The sequence below is a fragment of the Cotesia glomerata genome, linkage group LG10 (genome assembly GCF_020080835.1).
Source record: "Cotesia glomerata isolate CgM1 linkage group LG10, MPM_Cglom_v2.3, whole genome shotgun sequence".
Lineage (NCBI taxonomy): Eukaryota > Metazoa > Arthropoda > Insecta > Hymenoptera > Braconidae > Cotesia > Cotesia glomerata.
The window spans coordinates 5721609-5741884 of record NC_058167.1 but is presented as its reverse complement, the minus strand read 5'-3'; the positions used below and the strand labels follow the sequence as shown (position 1 = coordinate 5741884).

The window sequence follows — 20276 nt, the reverse complement described above, 5'->3', positions numbered from 1 at the left end:
ATATTCTTACCTTCTATATCCGTACACACAGCACTCAAGACCTCTTCAGTAAGCGTACCACTCACTTCAGAAGCTCAAGCTGATCTGACAAAAACTGCTCAGAAAATTGCTTATAATACTTCTAGAGCAAGAGTCTGCGGGCGAACCATTTGAGCGACACCGCGCTGCCTCACGGCGAGCGCGCGAACTACGCGTCTCCCCGCTACTGTGATTCCCCGGCTGCTTCCCCTACTACTCCCGGCTTGTCTCCGGTGCCTTTCGCCGTCTCTCTTTCTCTTCTCTTTCGTTCCCGAGTAGGCTGCGCGCGGCTGTCTTCTCTCTCGTACTTGCTTAAATACTTTTTGTAAATTATTTTTATTTCATTTTTAGTTTTATTAATAATAATTATATATAAATTTTATATAATTTATGGAGGCTTGTTACACTTTTCGCACGTTGGTATACTTGGAGTTTTTTTTAATGTTTCCAGTCTACCAAAATATTTAATAAGACAATTTTTCTCAGCAGGTAACCATGTATTACGGCTGATTTTATTATGATCGGCACCTAAAGATATTTGAAGTATTTCATTATTTTTCGATTCTATATTATAGTTGGTATTAGATGTAAAATATAACTTGTTTGCGATAATCAATTACTCTTTTGAAAAGTTGCTTAATCACCTGTACAATATATTTTTTAGGCTTAAAATTTTTAAGCTTGAATCAATTTTTTTTCTCAAGGAAAAAAAATTAGAAAAACGGTTGACCCTGAAGGCCATCCCTGCAACTTCCCGCTAATTCCATACTTAGGCGCTTAAAATTGCACCAATGACGTTTTTAAGCTCTTCGAGAAAAAATTATGTGAACTTTCTACATTTAAGGAGTACTTTGCATGTATCAATTTTAAACATTTTATTCGAGTTTAACGATATCTTATAACTATATACTTATTAATTATTGTTGAATTTTTAATATTCATTAATTTATCTATTAGATTTTATATTGTGAAAAGTAAACAAAATTTATATAGACTATTTAAAAAAATGTCGCAGTGATTTTAAAAAAACACTTGTTTTCAAATCTTTTATTGACGATATCTTTTGAACTAATTAACCGATTTCTACGTTTTTGGCGGCAATCGACGCGGTTTTTTAAGCTCTATAAATTATGCGATGTCATCAAAAGTGATCCGAGAAGAAATGACGAAGTTATGTGAAAAAAACACTTTTTTCGGTTTTTTTCGGTTTTCTTTCGTTCACGCTATCTCTCGAACGAATCAACCGATTTTGATCGGGTTGACGCCGATCGGCGTGGTTTTTCAAGCTTAAGGGCGGATTAGTTTTTGAAGTTGATCGATAAAGCCGTTTAAAAGATATTCCAAAAAAACTACTTTCAAAAATGATTTTTTCTTATTTTTTTTAAGATTTTTCAAGATTTCTTAAAATCTATCGGTCCGAATCGGTTCAAATTCTCAGGAAATCTAAGTTCAGCGTAGCCCTTTCGAATGGCACCAACCGCGATGAAATCGGTTCAACCGTTCAAAAGTTATAAGCGAGTCACATAGTCACACACACACACACACACACACACACACACACACACACACACATACATACATACAGACATAGTGACAACATCGCGGGGGTAGTCAGGGAAGCTTCCTGTGACCTTCAAACGTCGAGATCTGATGAAAACTCGATTTTTGCCAAACGGGGTAAAAACAATAACTTCCCGATTTTTGAAAATCTGAGATTTTTAGCGGGAAGTTAAAAAACAAATATCGATATTGAGAAAAAGTTAAGTACAAATCAAGAAGCAATTTTTTTCCCAAACAAGTTATTCTCAGACATTTTTATAAATTCACAAATGTATATAATTATAAAAATTAAACTGATTGCCTTACTTTGAGTAGGGGTTCTATCAGATTCAACGTCTGAAGTATATTTCCTTTTTTTAGTTGATGACTTCGGCTTAGAAAAGCCAACTTTGCCGCTTGAATTCTCAAAATCCGAATTTTCAGCAGTAAGAACTTTAGCATGACGTTTTCTTGAGTGCTGGCGAATTTTTTTGCGGTTATTGATATCGTAATTATCATCTTTATCAGCATTAACAACATTTTCGCACGGATCTGAGGTTTTGTCGTCAATTTTGCTGTCGTCATCGCTATTTCCATCAAAATCTTCATCGGAACTACTATCATTGACGCATTCGTCCTTATCATCTCCAATTGCAACTTCAAGAAGATGAGCAACTTTGGTCATTTCAGCAAGAGGAGTCGGCATTTGATAATAATTTTTATAAATATCTTTGTGGTGACCCATAAACGATGCAAGACGCTCTACATCCGTGTCCTCAATGCCGATCATCGCAGTGTACGTAGCAATTTGTTTTCTGAGAGAAGTTCCTCGAAGTGAACTTGGTACTTTAGCTCCACATGCAGCAGAAAATTTTAGCATAAGAGGACATGCTCTAAAGTAAGGTTTCTGCAAAGCATTTTTAGTGGGACGGCCAAATAGATAATTGTTACTCTTTTTAACACCTGCTAGTAGGCGATATTTCTTCATCAGCTCTACATATTCTAAAATGTACGAATGTACTAACATAGACACCGGCTTTCCGAGTTTTCCGCGATTAGATATTCTCACAAACTTCTTTGCTATTTCTTGAGCAGGTTTTGACAATTGACTAAATAAATCATTATTTATGTTTCGACCAACAGCATCCTGATTAACAAATTGATCAATTGATAGTTGTTCAGTATCTCCAGCTCTTTTTCTATTAAAAATTTATATTAAAATCAAGGTACAGTGTGATAATCTTGTCCAAGCCTCTAAGTTGAATCCCTTTTTTAAAATGTCAGCAGCTTTGTCACTTTGTCTTTTAAGATAAGTATACAGTAATTCAATATCATTTTTTGTTGGCATAACTAACTGTTTCTGGCTTTTCTTAACTGCTTGGTCTTCAATAGCTTTTCTATTAACCAATTGCTGAACTTCATCTTTCCACAAGTCTATAAATTCCTGAACTTCTACTTTGCGGTCTTTTAATTCTTTTTTTATGCATTCAGATTGAAATCTAGAAGCAACTTTTCTAACCAGAGTTGTCATTTTAGTAGCAACTGCTGGAGTATCGAACATTTGCGTTTTTTTATTCCATTTGGCTATAATTTTTAACGCTTTCATGGCTATATCGACGTATTTTGGGTGAAAAATCGAAGAATACTCTTTAATCTCTGGATTTAAATCCATTATAGTTATTTTGTGTTTGCCAAGATATCGCAAGTCAGAGCGAATCATATCGTGGTGACGAATGTGAGGATATTTATCACACAAAAAATTACCATACACTATTAAAATTTCATCCTTTACATTATTGTCATTTAAAACTGGAAATATTGTTGTCCACAATAATTCGTTGGCTCTCTCGTGAATGTAGCAAACTTTACGGCGGCTCATACTCAGAATATCATGGACACCCGGCTGGTGATCAGGAATACATTTTTTTGTATGAATACGTGAAGTTTGCTTTGAAAAATAAGCATTGCACTTACTGCAAGGCACATAGTCACTTGCTTTTTGTTTACTACCAACCTGACATCTTCTACTAGTTATTATAATTCCTTTATTTAGTTCCTTGTTGGTGTTATGTAATAATGTACCTTCATTACGAATAGCAGCAATTTTATCTGTGCGCTGTTGACTTTTTAAAGGAAGTTTCAAAAACTCTTTGACGGAACTTTCACTTTTATGACGAGATTCAAGATGTCGAGCAAATTTTGTGACCAGCTCCTTACAATATTTGCAAAAATATTGTTTCGAGGTTATTGCTGGTTTTACAGTTGTATCATCTTTGGGTACGAATTTCGAAGATGGAACTACTAAATTATCAACGCGAAAAGGAATGATAGCCTCGAATGAAGATGATTTGTTAATACTAGCGATTTTTGAGCCATCATTTTTATTACTATCATTACTTTTTGCTACTCCGCTACTATCAGGGTCAAAGTCGGGATCATTGTTATTGGATACTTTCGAGTTTTCACTTTGAGTAGTTTCTAGTTGACTTTCTTCTACGCTTTCTAAATCAACAATTTTTTTAGAATTAGTTGCTTTATTTTCTTGCTGATTAATAACTGGATTGTTTCTTATTTTATTTTTTTTTAGTTTTTTGTTCTTAGAACGCTTGACATTAAACTTCTCAGAACTGTATTTTTGTTTTCTACTTTTTGGATGATCAATTACAAAATTTTTTTTTATTAAATTTATTTTTTTTTTAATTTATTTGACGTTTGACGCTATTGTTTGAAGCTTCATTAGAGCTCACATCGGCACTGTAGGTAGACTTTTCATTTTCTGGGAGGTTATTATTAGAAAGTTGGATTTGAGAGTTATTGATAGAATTATTTGTTTCCAAATTAAGAAAGTTGGATTTTTTCAGATTTAACGTGAATGAAGACTCAGTAGAACGACTATCAAACATTTCCAGAAGCTTTGAAGGAATGCTGGGCGCAGGACTTTCCGATTGTGTGGAATCTGTTCTTGTTGAATCGAACGATTTCCTAATGTCAGACAATCGAACTACTAAAGTTGGCTGATTTTTTAGATTAACTGGAGTCGAAACATAGTAATCTTGTTTTTTTTTTCAGGTAAAATTTTTGAATCATCAGATGATTCATCAGATGATGTAAGGCCACCTTCTGAACGAACTTTGATTTTCCATTTTTCGAGAAATGATTTTGAATCTAAAAGATATTTAATATTAGTAAAAAGAGCATTTAAAATAAATAGTTCCAACTTAGTTAAAATAAAAGTAATAAGATACTAAATTTACTAATAATTTATGAAATTTCGATTTAACTATAGAGCTTACGATACATGATAGTAATATATAAAAAAAATATAAACTCAGATGTAATTCAATTAAAGGTTAAGTTGCATTATACTTTGCATATTATATCTGTAAAATATCTGTAAATAAAAATTTTTCGTACCTGATTTTTTGATTAATTTCACAGTACTCTTTGCACCGGAATGGGATTCATACTCAAAATAGGACTGTGAATTTTTTAATTTTGATAGTCTACTTGAAGTCACAATAAATACATTTTTTGCCTTACATTTAATTAATGAAAACATTTCGACAAAAGTGAATTCCTTAAATAAAAAATTTAATTAGTAATTAAACAAAATAAAAAAAATAAAGATATGTCAATCGAGAAAGCTTACTTTCTACTGTGTGTAACCTTACATATCATAAAATACTAATAAAGTTGAGAGATGTTTGAGAAAATTATTTTATACAACAAAATATTTGCGCTAACAGTTATAGAGGATCGTGAATAGAAAAAAAAACTTATTGAAACGAGATATTATTATTAAATTACATGAAATGATAAGAATTTAATAATGCGATGCTTAAGCGTGTAATATTCGATGAAAAAAGACCTTCTGTAGAGTAATATATACTTATAAGGCACATTTATGAGATTATAATTATTATTAACATCTGTAAGCAGGAACTATTCCACAGTGACACCTAGTAGTAACTAGTTAAATCTGTCAGTAATCGCAAACGTAGAAAACGCTTCGGTTTTTGAGTAGGCATTAACAGTTTCTATATTATCGACCAACTAAAAAATAAATAGACGCCATTTCTGGATTGGAGTTTTATAGTTCCAGACTGTATGGTTAATTGAAGTAAATGTATTATAATTGTTGTTACCAAAGCATTATTAATAATATCTAAAGAAAAAAAAACGTTTAAGTTGATTCATGGAGTATGACAGAAAATAAGAATAAAATATATCTTGATGGTTTAAATTATTGTGATTAAGGAATAACTTAAATCCATGCTGTGACCATCAGTAATGTTTACACTCAGATCGAATCACAACATTCTAAATTATTTTTGACAATTGAAAATAAATTTTTCTAAAAATATTAAATGATCATTTTAGTTCATTCCTGGAATAACAATAAGATTTTAATTAAATTTCAGGTATATTTTTCAGTTATTATTGGTATAAAAGTGTTGCTGTGATTTGGAAAAAGAATATTTGTGAATTGTCTCATTGTTAATTATTTTGTAATTTTTATTACAGATCAAAAAAGGTATTGACTAGAAAATAAAGGTATTCACTTGTCGATTAAATTTTTACTGCTAGGAGAAATACTTTTTGAAAACCTAGTTCCCGATCCAGAAAAATGATTAAGAATGATTACGTCATTGATAAGTTGATATGCTTATACATAAAAAAAGATATTCATAATAAAAATCCATATGCATCCAATCATTAAAAACTTACGGGGATAACATTTCAAATAAACAAGAATAAAAATACCTTCTCATTAACCACATGACTAAAATTATAACTATCCAATTAGCAAAATAAAAAAAAATTATCTGGAACAGACAGTGGAAGGTATCGAACTTTTATTAAGAGGTTTGTAATGACGTGAGTCAAAAATACTTTTTTTTTCTCAGAACAAGATTGCAAAAAACAGTCTCAAACTTCTATTGTAGATGAATATTTGCAATCCGACTAAATCCGTAAAATTATTTAAGTATGACTTTAAATTCGAATTTTGGCGTCGAAAAAAATGAGATAGAGTTGAATCAACAGAGATGTCTCTTTTAGAAAATTAAATTCCTTTAAAGAAAAGTCTCATATGATTATTTAGAATCTTCAATATTTTAGACACAAGTACTTAAAACTTTTTGATACTGATCGGATCAGTGCAATGACTGAATTCGAACTTCTATTTCAAATTTCAGAGGAAAAAACAATGAGATGAAGTTAAATCGATGATTACCTTTTTTGTAGAAAATTTAATTTTGTAAAAAAAATGTCTTGTATAATTTTGTTGTATCTTCATTATTTATGCCTTGCCGAGTACTTAAACCATAAAGAAACTGAAAAGATCAGTGATAAATCTTGATTTTGTCTTTGAATTAAAATTTTTTATGGGAAAAATAATGGGAAAGAGCTAAATTCAAAAGGACCTTATTTATAGGAAATTGAATTCTCTCATAAGAAAGCTAAATGTAATTTTTTTATATTTCAATATTTTAGCCACGACAAGTACTTCAAACTTTTGAAAACTAATCAGATTGGTACTAAATTAATTTGAAATTTAAATTTTGAATTTTGGCTGAAGGACGAAATGATAGAGTTAAATCAATCATAACCTTTCTCGTAGGACATTTAATCCGAACAAAAACAGTTTCACTGTAAAAAATTGCGCCAAGTCCACGTTCATAAAACTCATCTCAATAACATTTGCACTTTACAAAAGAAATTAGGCTCGTTTTAATAATTTTAATTCTCTACAAAAAGATGTGAAATACAAAAAAATACCGAGAAACCGTCATAATGTTGAAAAAATTAAAAAAAATTTGTTGAAAATTAAAAAATAAAAAAAAAAATTTTTTATCGTACTTAGCGCGCGTCATTGAGTACCCCAAATTTTTTCGGAAGAATTTCAACTCAAGAAAAATCGATTTCGCTTGTATATATATATATATATATTTATATATATATATATATATATATATATATATATATATATATATATATATATATATATATAATCATATTATATATTTATATAGATTTCATTAGTCAAGGATACTGAACTCATTGAAAACATTGCTTAGTGTATTAATTATCAGTTTTAGTGAAAAAACCCGTTCTTAAAATTTTTTTCAGATCTTTAGTGAGAACAACTATCAATATGGTGGTGTGTTCAAAAAATCTGAAATTATATAAAATTTTTGGATTCATTTTTTTTCAGCTTCGTCATTAATCTTTAATGAAGAACCTTATGCAATATTAAAGTTTGATATTGCTTCGTTTAATTGTAATTAACACATTTTGACCGGAACTCACACCGCATTGTCCCAATTTAGTCGGCCATATGTTTTATTTTTTAGTAAACACAATTCTCACAATGCAACTGACCCAACGTATGCATGCGTATCGACTTAAATGTAGTTTGCATAACTGCGTATGACATATCAATTTTACCTGACTTTTGTAAAACTTATTATGAAATAACATAGGTTGACTTACTTATAAATTTCTCAGCATTAAAAGGATGTTTATTTATCCTGAAAAAATTTGGGGTACTCAATGACGCGCGCCAAGTAATATAAAAAATTTTTTTTTTTATTTTTTAATTTTCAACAAATTTTTTTTCAATTTTTTCAACATTCTTACGGTTTCTTTATATTTTTTTGTATTTCACATCTTTTTATAGAGAATGAAAATTATTAAAACGAGCCTAATTTTTTTTGTGAAGTGCAAATGTTATTGAGATGAGTTTTATGAACGTGGACTTGGCGCAATTTTTTACAGTGAAACTGTTTTTGTTTGGATTTCAGTATTTTTTGTCATTATAATAAAAATTGACAATTTTAATTAAATACATTTCCGGTGGCAAACTATCCCCTTTAAGCTATAGTTCATGTAAAAGTTATTATTGCGCCGCCTGGCGTGTGTAATTGCAATCTGTCAAATATCTTTTTTTCACTGTAGTTTCCCATCTATTATAAGATTAGCATGCATCCTTATATTATTTAGTTTTTGGCCGTCCGCTTTTTACATAATAAAAAGTTAAAATCTAAAAATCAGGGTCGCTATAGTTTGTGCTGATTATTTTTAATAATTTTAAATAGAAATTATAAAGATAATTGATAATAATCAAGTTATACGCGTAATAAAAAGCATGAACTACTATTATAAAATATCATATAGAAAAAAAATCAAAATAAATTTGAAAAAAAATTTGTAACCTCAAAAAACCGTTCTGCTTACGGTATATACACACTCGGTAGTCTGGCTTGAGAACGGAACTTGGCGCCAGACTCTATCGAGTCTGTTGATTTTTTCATTTTTCTATTTTATATCCTTTTGTGAAGAAAAAAAAAAATTTTTTTTTCCTTAATAGTCTTATGAACGTGGACTTGGCGCGATTTTTTTTACAGTGAAACTGTTTTTGTTCGAAATATAATTACTATTATTGTTGTTGTTATTATGATTACCAGAATTATTTATTGTTATTATGATATTGTTGTTAGTAAATGACACAATGTATCGAACGCATAGTTATGTTACGTATTATCAAGAGATTAAGATTATTTAAAACCCGCCGAATTGAATGACAGTGCTATCTACAGGCAACAACCATGAGATTATAGAATGTACACTATCTTCAATGAAAATTCCCCAGACACTGCACAGCTGGTTTATCCCAAGAAAGTAGAACTCGAACAACGTTTAGTCTGTTGTGTATTTAGACTGGTTAATAAATATTATGTAAGAAATATCATCGTTTCAAACTTCGCTCAATTAACAAGTAGTGCCACCTACAGGCAACAATCATCAAGACGTTTGTAGTATCTGTACATTGCTCGAACAGAATTACTCAGATCTTGATAAGCTGACTTTTCCGAAGAAAGCAAAATCAAACAATTCTAGCTCTTTTAGGGCCAGTTTTTCAAATCAAGATAAAATTTTATCCAGGATAAAATTATGATGCCAGTATATTTATATATATGAAATATATAGATATATATTTTATCATTAGATAAAATTTTATCCTAGATTGAAAAACTGGCCCTTAAATATTGACTCTAGTTAATAAATACAACTAAATGAAAAGAAAGTATATTTAGAAAAATACGAATGGAAAGTTATTTAATAATTAATTCTACGAATTTCATATTAAAAAAAATATTTTATCACTTTTTGTTTTTAAAAAAATTTTTAATTCAAAGTTTGTATTTTTCCCGCGAAAATTGAATGTTTATAAAGTTTTAATATAAATCATTTAAAGTATCACTTTCCGTACAATATCTTGCAGCATTGATAAAATTTTATATCAATAAGCCGCGAACATTCTTTAGCTTAGATTGATAAACTAAATGATCAATTGTAAGCTTTTAATTTTACATATATTTTTAAAAAATTTTTACATTTTTAGTAGATTCCATAGAAATCTAACTATTGCAATGGTCCTCATGACAAAACTTTTGAAAAATTTTGCTATATTCCGACTTAACTCGACGAGCTGAGTCAGAAAATACATATGGTTCAAAAGTTTATATATGTATGTATATCTAATATATAAAATTGTCGTGTCACAGTTTTCGTTGCCATACTCCTCCGAAACGGCTCGACCGATTTTGATGAAATTTTCTGTGCTTATCCGGTATCTATGAGAATCGGCCAAAATCTATTTTTCATCCTCCTAAATGTTAGGGGTAGTCCACCCCTAAATTTTTATCTTTATTTTTTAGAAAAAATTTTTAATTTCTATTTTTTTATGATACAACATACAAAAATACATACAATCCTTAATTTTCGCCCTTCTACGATCAACCCTTTTTTTTTAATAGCCATTTTAGTAATTTAATCATTTTTCCTCTCCGGTCGAAAACTGATCAATCGTCATTTAATTAGTTATCCTCGCCAGATGTCTACAAGTGTCACTTCTGACCCAGTAAACAGCACGGAGTAGGGATGAGAACGAAGCCGGTCTCCTTTCTTTTTCACTCCCTACACAGTTGTCGGCCATCATTATTGTTTATGCATCGAGTGTTGTAGTAACGTTGACAATTATTATTTTGCTATCTCAGTGTAACTCTCATATTAACTTTCAATCATTCCTATTTTATGAATAATGATTAAATTATTAATTTTGAGTGTATTTTGCACGATTAGTTAATTAAGTGATTTTATAACCTCAAAAGTACTCAACACGTGACACGAGCTTCCAATAACAACGGATTTTGTGTTGTAAGTATACTTTTTTTTATTTATATCGAAAATGTTGTTGATCTTATGAAAATGTAATTTTAATTTAATTTTATTAAAAAAATTTAATTGAACAATTAAGATTTTCATAGTTTCCAAAAAATCTATCATTATAAATCTTTATTTTGAAATGTCAATGGAAATATTGGTTGTATGAAAAAATTATAGGAGACAATGTTTTCATAAAATTTAATTTTTTACTTTTGTTTGAAAAATTTTTCCATAAAACTTATATTTTTGTTATAATTTCATAAATTAAAACTAATCATTTCAAAACTGCGGCAAAAATCCTGACCCTAATTATACTTTTAACATTTTTCATTATTAAAAAATTTCATTAATTCTATTTATGTATGTTTTGTACAGTGAGCAATGCCAAGAAAACGCAAAGGGGCTGATTTAAGCCGCAGTACAAGTAAAGCTCGAAACTTGCGAAATAGAAGATCCGAAAGAACAGAAGAACAAATCTAGCAACAAAATACTGATGCACGTGTCAGAATGGCGCAATTGCATCAAGAAGAGCCAGAAGATATACGAGCTGAACGCAATGAAGTCGGAAGATTAGAACAACGACAATCACGCCGTTTCACAGTCAATAGACAAAGAACAAATGACCAACAACGACAACAGGTACATCGAGCATTTATATCTGATTCATTCCTGCGTCTAGCATTCCAGTATGAGCCCGATTTTGAATATTATGCTCATTCAAAAGTGGTAATTGGTGCTATGGACAAAGAATGTCCGCATTGTCATGCTCTGAAATTCAAAAATGAGCCAGCTGGGATGTGTTGCGCGTCTGGAAAAGTGCAACTACCTGAAATTGAAACACCACCTGAACCATTGAACGGCTTACTTATCGGTACGGATCCAGATTCTAACGTGTTCCTGAAGTCAATTCGAAGATTCAATTTATGCTTTCAAATGACATCGTTCGGAGCAACAGAAATAGTTCGAAATACTAATGCCAATGGTCAACAATTCAATTCTACATTCAAAATCAGAGGCCAAGTTTATCATAAAATGGGCTCACTGCTGCCAATGCCAAACGAACTACATAAATTTTTACAAATCTACTTTATGGGCGGCGAGGATTCCGGAAGCTAACTTGCCAATCGCGTGAATGCACGTTGTGATTATAATAACCTTGATTTACTTTATGCCAGGCGCATCGTCAGCGAGCTTGATGCTCTTTTGAACGAGCACAACGAGTTGTTGAAAACATTCAAATCACATATGCACCAATTACAAAGCGATAATCATGCTATCGTCATTAATCCTGATAAAACACCAGCTGGAGAGCATATTCGTAGGTTCAATGCACCCGTTGTTGATGATGTTGATGGAATCATGGTTGGCGATTGTACAGCTGCACGAGAAATTGTGATTCGTAGAAGAAATAATAATCTTCAGTTCATTGCTGACACACATCGTTCATATGAAGCTCTCCAATATCCGCTAATATTCTGGAAGGTACAAGACGGATATTGCATAAACATAAAACAACGAGATCCCGTATCAGGTACTTCATTGATTATTAATTTGATCATTAATCATTTAACAAATCAATTAAATTATTGTACGTAATAAATTTAAATTTATTTTTATGAACAAAAATTACAGGAGCTGAAACAAACAAGAACGTTAGCTCAAAGGATTATTATGCGTACCGATTAATGATTAGACGTGGCCTGGACAACGTCATTTTACGATGTCGTGAGCTTTGTCAACAATTCATGGTCGACATGTACGCGAAGATTGAGAGCGAACGACTACGATACTTACGATATAATCAACAAAAGCTGCGCGCGGAAGAGTACATTCATTTGCGAGACGCTATCAACAACAACGCCGACGTCGCCGAAATTGGTAACCATGTCATTTTACCATCATCGTACGTAGGCAGTTCACGTCATATGCAAGAATATATACAGGATGCTCTGACTTTCGTGCGCGAATATGGACGACCATGTTTATTTATCACGTTCACATGTAATCCAAAATGGCCAGAGATTACATCTTTGCTACTGCCTGGCAAAAAAGCAATACATCGCCATGACATTACAGCACGTGTGTTCAGACAAAAGTTGAAGTCTTTAAATAAGTTTCATTACTAAATCACATGTATTTGATCCCACACGTTGCTGGATGTATTCGGTTGAGTGGCAAAAGCGAGGATTTTCTCATGCACACATTTTGGTTTGGTTCATCGACAAAATCCGTCCTGAAGAAATCGATAGTATCATTTCTGCGGAAATTCCAGATCCATCCACTGACCAACTGCTGTTTGATATTGTTACAACAAACATGATTCATGGTCCATGTGGTACTCTTAATAGTTCATCGCCTTGCATGGCTGATGGAAAATGTACTAAAAATTTCCCTAAAGATTTTACCAATGATACGGTCACAAATGTTGACGGATACCCAATATATCGTCAAAGAAATCCTGAAAATGGCGGACAATCATTTATTAAAATTATCATCAACACAGACATTGATATTGACAATCGTTGGGTGGTGCCATATTCGCCTCTGCTGAGCGAGACATATAATGCTCATATTAATGTTGAGTTCTGCAGTTCTGTGAAGAACATCAAATACATTTGCAATTATGTCCATAAAGGCAGTGATATGGCTGTGTTTAGAGTGGAAATACTAATGTGAATGCTCCTCCAGTGATTAAAAACGATGAAATAACGCTCTACCAAATTGGTCGGTTCATCAGCTCCAATGAAGCTGCTTGGCGTATCTTTGGTTTTCCAATTCATGAACGGGATCCAGCAGTTGTTCAGTTAGCCATCCATCTTGAAAACGGTCAGCGTGTATTTTTCACGAACGAGACAGCGATTGATCGTGCAATAAATCCACCTAAAACTACACTCACTGCATTTTTTGAATTGTGTAATCGTGCGGATGATTTTGGTTCCTTTGCACGAACATTACTCTATTCACAAGTACCACGCTATTTCAGATGGACTCAAACAAAAACATGGATGCCCCGCAAGCAAGGCTCACCAGTTGCTGCATGTCTCAATTTATTTAAATCAAACGCCTTAGGGCGATTATTTACAGTCAATCCAAGACACACGGAGTGCTTTTATCTTCGACTGTTGTTGGTTAATGTTACTGGCCCATTATCATTTCAAGATATACGTAAAGTGAATGGGCAACAATATCCAACGTATAAAGATGCATGCCTTGCACTCGGCTTGCTGGAAGACGACAACCAGTGGGAATGCATGCTTGCTGAAGCTGCATTGAACTGTACAGCAATACAAATTCGTCTACTATTCGCTATAGTGTTGACTACATGTTTCCCAGCCCGAACACAGATATTATGGGAAAATCACAAAGATTCAATGACTGATGATATATTGCATCAACATCGTATACGGTGCCACGATCTAACCATAACATTCAGCGACGAAATGTACAATGAAGCATTGATTGCTATTGAGGATCTTTGCATTGTCATTGCCAACTTACCACTTAGTAATTTCGGTATGAATTCGCCAAATCGCACTGCATCTGATTTAATGAATACTGAAATGAATCGTGAACTGCAGTACAGTACTGTAGAAATGGCAGCGATTGTTGCCCGCAATGTCCTACTAATGAATGAGGAACAAAGAACCATTCATGATCGCATTATGCTCGCAGTTTCAGCTGGACAAGGTGGGTTCTTCTTTTTGGATGCACTGGGTGGAACTGGCAAAACATTCGTTATTTCGCTAATTCTTGCTGAAATACGATCAAATAATGGCATTGTATTGGCCGTTGCATCATCGGGCATTGCAGCAACTTTATTAGATGGAGGTAGAACAGCTCATTCAGTATTTAAGCTGCCACTAAATATTCAGAATAACCCTGACGCAGTATGCAACATTAAGAAACAATCGTCCTTGGCCACTGTGCTGAAACAGTGTAAAATTATCATTTGGGATGAATGTTCTATGACACACAAACATTCACTTGAGGCGTTGAACAGGACAATGAAAGATATTAAAAACAGTGACAAACTATTTGGCGGAACTCTGTAGGTCCTTTCAGGTGATTTCAAACAAACACTTTCAGTCATTTCACGTTCATTATACGCTGATGAGATCAACGCTTGCTTAAAATCATCTCCATTGTGGCGTAATGTTGGAAAATTACAGCTAAAAATAAATATGCGCGTTCAAATGCTTCAAGATCCATCCGCTGAAACATTTTCAAAACAACTCTTAGATATCGGTGATGGAAAAGTTGCTATAGATGAAACTGGATACGTAAAATTACCGACCGATTTCTGCACAATCGCTGATTCGCAAGATACTCTCATTGAAAAAATATTTTCCGATGTACACACACAGTACATAAATCATGAGTGGCTTGCAGAAAGAGCGATTTTAGCGGCAAAAAATGTAGACGTTGACAATTTAAATCTGAAGATACAAATGTTTTTGCCAGGGAACTTGGTATCATATAAATCTATTGATACAGTTTGCGATGACACTGAGCTGCAAATGTTCCAACAGAGTTTTTGAACTCACTAGATTTGCCAGGCATGCCACCACATAACTTACAATTGAAGGTTGGATCTCCAATTATTTCGCTTCGTAATTTGAACCTGCCACGGCTATGCAACAGTACGCGATTAGTCATCAAAAAATTAATGAAAAACGTTATCGAAGGCACCATATTAAATGGCAAGTTTCGAGGTGATAATATATTGATACCACGAATACCTATTATACCCACAGATGTGCCAATTCAATTTAAGCGTATTCAATTTCCGATTAGATTGGCATTTGCAATGACTATTAATAAATCCCAAGTCCAAACAATGTCTGTTTGTGGCTTAGATTTGAGCACACCATGTTTTTCACACGAAAAATTATACGTTGCATGCTCTCGAGTGGGTAAACCATCAAGTTTGTTTGTATTAGCTAAAGACGGGCTAACAAAAAATATTGTTCACGCTATAGCATTAAGAGATTGATATTGTTTAATAGTGTTACTGTCGTAATTGGTTAATTAATGATACATAATTTTAAGGAATAAATTATAATAACTTAAAAATAATGTTTGTCTTTTGTTATTTTTATATTCCCTCATCGTTCACAGCGCTTCATGCTTATTTTACGCATATACCACATTCTTACATACATACAATATACACATTCTAACATACATACATACTTCCAATAAGTAAGCTATTTTTTGTCTACACTAGAAATAACTAGGAAATTATTCATATGGCAAAACAACGTTTGCCGGGTCAGCTAGTATATATATATATATATATATATATATATATATGTATATATATATATATATATATATATGTGTGTGTGTGTGTTTTTTTTTTTTTTTTTTTTTTTTTTTTGGGGGGGGGGATCCTTTTTACGGATTCTAGGCATAGCTGTTTGGCCTGGATATGTGGCGACTCGACGCAGCGTCATACTAAAACTCGACACTAACGCCCCTACCCACTAAACCCTAAACCCCTTTTCCTTCTTTCCTCTAATCCCTCATGGAAACCGCCGTCAGGCATTACTTCGTGAAGGGAGGATCTAGCTACTGCTCTTCCTTCTGGTGGCTAAGGTGTTAACTACCTTCCTTCTATCTTCTGCTATTTGCTCTTTTTCTTTCGGTGGAACGCAAGTCTTTAAGGACTTCTGTTGCAAACGTGTTGGTAGCGTTCCAGACAGCTTCTGATGACAGCATTGCTGCTACTATTGTCTCTGGTTGGATTTTCCTCTTCAGGATATTCTCCAGCTCATCTCGCTGTGGGTAAAAACGTGGGCACTCAAATAAAACGTGCTCTGCATCTTCATTGACTCCTGAGCAGGACGGGCACTCCGGGGAATCATCATGCTTGAAGCGGTGGAGATACGCCCGGAAACAGCCGTGTCCTGATAACATCTGTGTAAGATAATAGTTGACCTCACCGTGACTCCGGTTCAGCAAAACGTTGATCCTTGGTATGAGATGATGCGTCCACCTACCCTTCACTGTGGCATCCCACTGTAGTTGCCATCTACTTATGCTCCTCTGCCGCTCTTCTGTTCCAAGCTCCTCAGCGCTTAGTGTGGTTGACTTCTTTCGTTGGTAAAGGATCCGTCTTTCCTCAGCTAGGACTCTGAGGGACAAAGTTCCAGAGATGACACACACTGCTTCCATAGATATTGTGCGGAAGGCACTTGCTACTCTTAAGGCACTCAGACGGTAGACTGGTCCAGCCTTTCTCCATGATTCTTGCTTTTCTAGTGCGTCCGCCCATATAGATATTCCGTAAGTGAGCACTGATGTGACTACAGATGATAATAGTAGTCTTCTGCTCTGCTTTGGGCCTCCGACGTTTGGCATCAGTCGTGCTAAGCTAGCTACCACTGCTGATGCTTTTGCACTAACGTGTTCGACTTGCTGCTTAAAGTTGAGTCGGGCATCAAGCATCACTCCCAGATATCGGATATATGGTTGTGATGTGATTTCTTGTTCTCCGACTTTTAGTTTTATGGTCTCTATCACTTTTCTGCTGGTAATAAGCACATCCTCAGTCTTCTGTTTAGCCAGTTGTAGATTCATTGAATCCATCCACCGGTTAACTTTCTCAAAGGTGATACCGAACATGTGGTTTATCTCATCTAGGTGTTTCGCAACGATTACGACAGCTACATCGTCTGCATATGCAACAAGCTTGACACTTCTTGGAAGAGTCAGTCTCAGCAGGCCATCATACATGACATTCCACAGAAGTGGACCCAGAACAGAACCCTGGGGTACACCTCCGGTAATATCATACTCTTTTGGACCATTGTTCGTGTCGTATCTCAGGATTCTGTCTGTAAAGTAGCTAGCCACTATCCTACGTAGGTATCCTGGTACGTTTTTCTCTTCCAAGGCTTGCATAATGCAGTCCCAGTTGGCGGAGTTGAAGGCATTTTTGATGTCCAGAGTGGCCACCAGGCAGTACTTCTTCGCTCCACCCTTCCATCTGATCCCTTCGATTGCCTCCTTGGCCGTTGCAACAACCAAGTTGATTGCGTCCAGGGTTGATCGTCCTTTCCGAAAACCATACTGGTTGTCTGCCAGGAGTGGATCGACAACTGCTTCTATTCTTTGGTGGATTATACGCTCAAGTATCTTACCTGTCGTGTCTAACATACGAAGCTGTCGATAAGATGACGGTTCTTCTGGTGGCTTTTTCCCTTTTGGAAGTAGTACTAGTCGTTGCTGCTTCCACTTCCGAGGGAAAATCCCTTCCTTGAGGCATGTGTCGTAGACGTCCAGGAACAATGATGGCACTGCTTTTATAGTTGTTTTTAGAGCAATATTGGGGACCCCGTCCAATCCCGGCGCTTTATTGTTCCCTACACGATTACAACCCTCCATCAGTTCTCCCTCTATGACAGATGGAATGTCATCCATTTCATTCTGCGCTAATAGGTAGTTAAACTTGCTTTGTTCGGGGAACAACGCGTTTACGATCTTCTGTAGGAGTTGAGGACACGTGGTGTATGTGTGTGTGTGTGTGTGTGTGTTTTTTTTTTTTTTTTTCCCTTAGGGGGGGGAATCCTTTTTACGGATTCTAGGCGTAGCTGTTTGGCCTGGATATGTGGCGACTCGACGCAGCGTCATACTAAAACTCGACGCTAACGCCCCTACCCACTAAACCCTAAACCCCTTCCCTCTTTCCTCTAATCCCTCATGGAAACCGCCGTTAGGCATTACTTCGTGGGGGGAGGATATAGCGACTGCTCTTCCTTCTGGTAATTAGGTATTATTTTACCTTTCTTCTAGTTGTTGTCATTTGCTCTTTTTCTTTCGATGGAACGCAAGTCTATAAGGAGTTCTGTTGCAAACGTGTTTGCGGCGTTCCAGGCAGCCTCTGATGACAGCATTGCTTCTACTATTGTCTCTGGTTGGATTTTCTTCTTCAGGATCATCTCCAGCTCATCGCGCTGTAGGTAAAATCGTGGGCACTCAAAGAAAACGTGCTCCGCGTCTTCATTGATTCTTGGGCAGGACGGGCACTCCGGTGAATCATCATGCTTGAAGCGGTGAAGATACGTCCGAAAACATCCATGTCCTGACAACATCTGCGTCAGATAGTAATTGACCTCGCCATGACTCCGGTTTATCCAAATGTCGATTTTCGGTATGAGACGGTGTGTCCATCTTCCTGTTGTCGCGGCGTCCCACTGCGATTGCCATCGTGCGATGCTGTTCTGCCGTTCTTCAGCTCTGAGTTCCTCGGCACTTAGTGTGGTTGACCTCTTTCGTTGGTAAAGGTTCCGTCTTTTCCTCAGCTAGAACTCTAAGCGGCAGAGTTCCGGAAATGACACACACTGCTACTTCTGATATCGTGCGGAATGCACTGGCTAGTCTTACAGCACTCAGTCGATATACTGGTCCAGCTTTTCTCCATGATTCTTGCAACTTCAGCGCGTCTGCCCAAATGGATATTCCATATGTGAGCACCGATGTGACAACTGATGATAGTAGTAGTCTCCTGCTCTGCTTTGGCCCTCCGACGTTCGGCATCAGTCGTGCGAGACTAGCCCTCACTACTGACGCTTTGGCACTGACGTGTTCCACTTGCTGTTTAAAGTTGAGACGGGCATCAAGTATCACTCCCAAATATCGGATGTAAGGTTGTGATGTGATTTCTTGTTCGCCGACTTTCAGCTTGATGGTCTCTAACACTTTTCTGCTGGATATAAGCACTGCCTCAGTTTTGTGTGTAGCCAGATGCAGGTTTACCGTATTCATCCACCGATGGACTTGCTCGAAGGTGAAGTCGAACATGTTGTTAATTTCGTCAAGGTGTTTAGCGACGATTACTACGGCTACGTCGTCTGCATATGCTACGAGTTTTACACTTCTTGGCAATTTCAATCTCAATAGGCCATCGTACATGATATTCCACAGCAGTGGACCAAGTACAGAGCCCTGAGGTACACCTCCTGTAATATCGTACTCTTTTATACCATTTTTCGTGTCGTATTTAAGAACTCTATCGGTGAAATAGCTGGCCACTATTCTACACAGGTATTCTGGAACGTTTTTCTCTCGAAGAGCTTGCATGATGCAGTTCCAATTGGCGGAATTAAAGGCGTTTTTAATGTCTTATGCCGCCACCAGGCAATACTTCTTTGTGCCACCCTTCCATCTGGTTCCTGCGATCGCTTCTTTAGCCGTGCTAACAACCAGATTGATCGCGTCCAGGGTTGATCGTCCTTTCCGGAATCCATACTGGTTGTCTGCCAGGAGTGGGTCGACTACTGCATCTATTCGTTGATGAATTATGCGCTCAAGTATCTTACTCACCGTATCTAGCATGCAAAGTGGTCGGTAAGATGACGGTTCTTCTGGTGGTTTCTTCCCTTTAGGTAACAGTACCAATCGTTGCTGTTTCCACTTACGAGGAAAAGTCCCCTCCTTGAGGCATGCATTATAAGCGTCTAGGAATAATGTTGGAGCTGCCTTTA

At 35.2% G+C, this 20276-nt stretch overlaps 2 protein-coding genes and 1 long non-coding RNA gene across 3 annotated transcripts; all 3 read left to right on the top strand.

Annotated features, from left to right (window-relative positions):
- Window positions 1-10725: 10725 nt before the first annotated feature.
- On the top strand, window positions 10726-11271 carry LOC123273468. Its single transcript, XR_006511315.1, has 2 exons — window positions 10726-10779; window positions 11164-11271. It is a non-coding gene; the product is annotated as an uncharacterized LOC123273468 (long non-coding RNA).
- Window positions 11272-12134: 863 nt separating this feature from the next.
- Window positions 12135-12929, top strand: LOC123272793. Its single transcript, XM_044739789.1, has 2 exons — window positions 12135-12319; window positions 12421-12929. The coding sequence occupies exons 1-2, from the start codon at window positions 12148-12150 to the stop codon at window positions 12912-12914; spliced, it is 666 nt and encodes a 221-aa protein (XP_044595724.1). The 5' UTR covers window positions 12135-12147; the 3' UTR covers window positions 12915-12929.
- Window positions 12930-12945: 16 nt separating this feature from the next.
- LOC123273379 lies at window positions 12946-14840 on the top strand. Its single transcript, XM_044740780.1, has 2 exons — window positions 12946-13383; window positions 13446-14840. The coding sequence occupies exons 1-2, from the start codon at window positions 12946-12948 to the stop codon at window positions 14838-14840; spliced, it is 1833 nt and encodes a 610-aa protein (XP_044596715.1).
- The last annotated feature ends 5436 nt before the right edge of the window (window positions 14841-20276 follow it).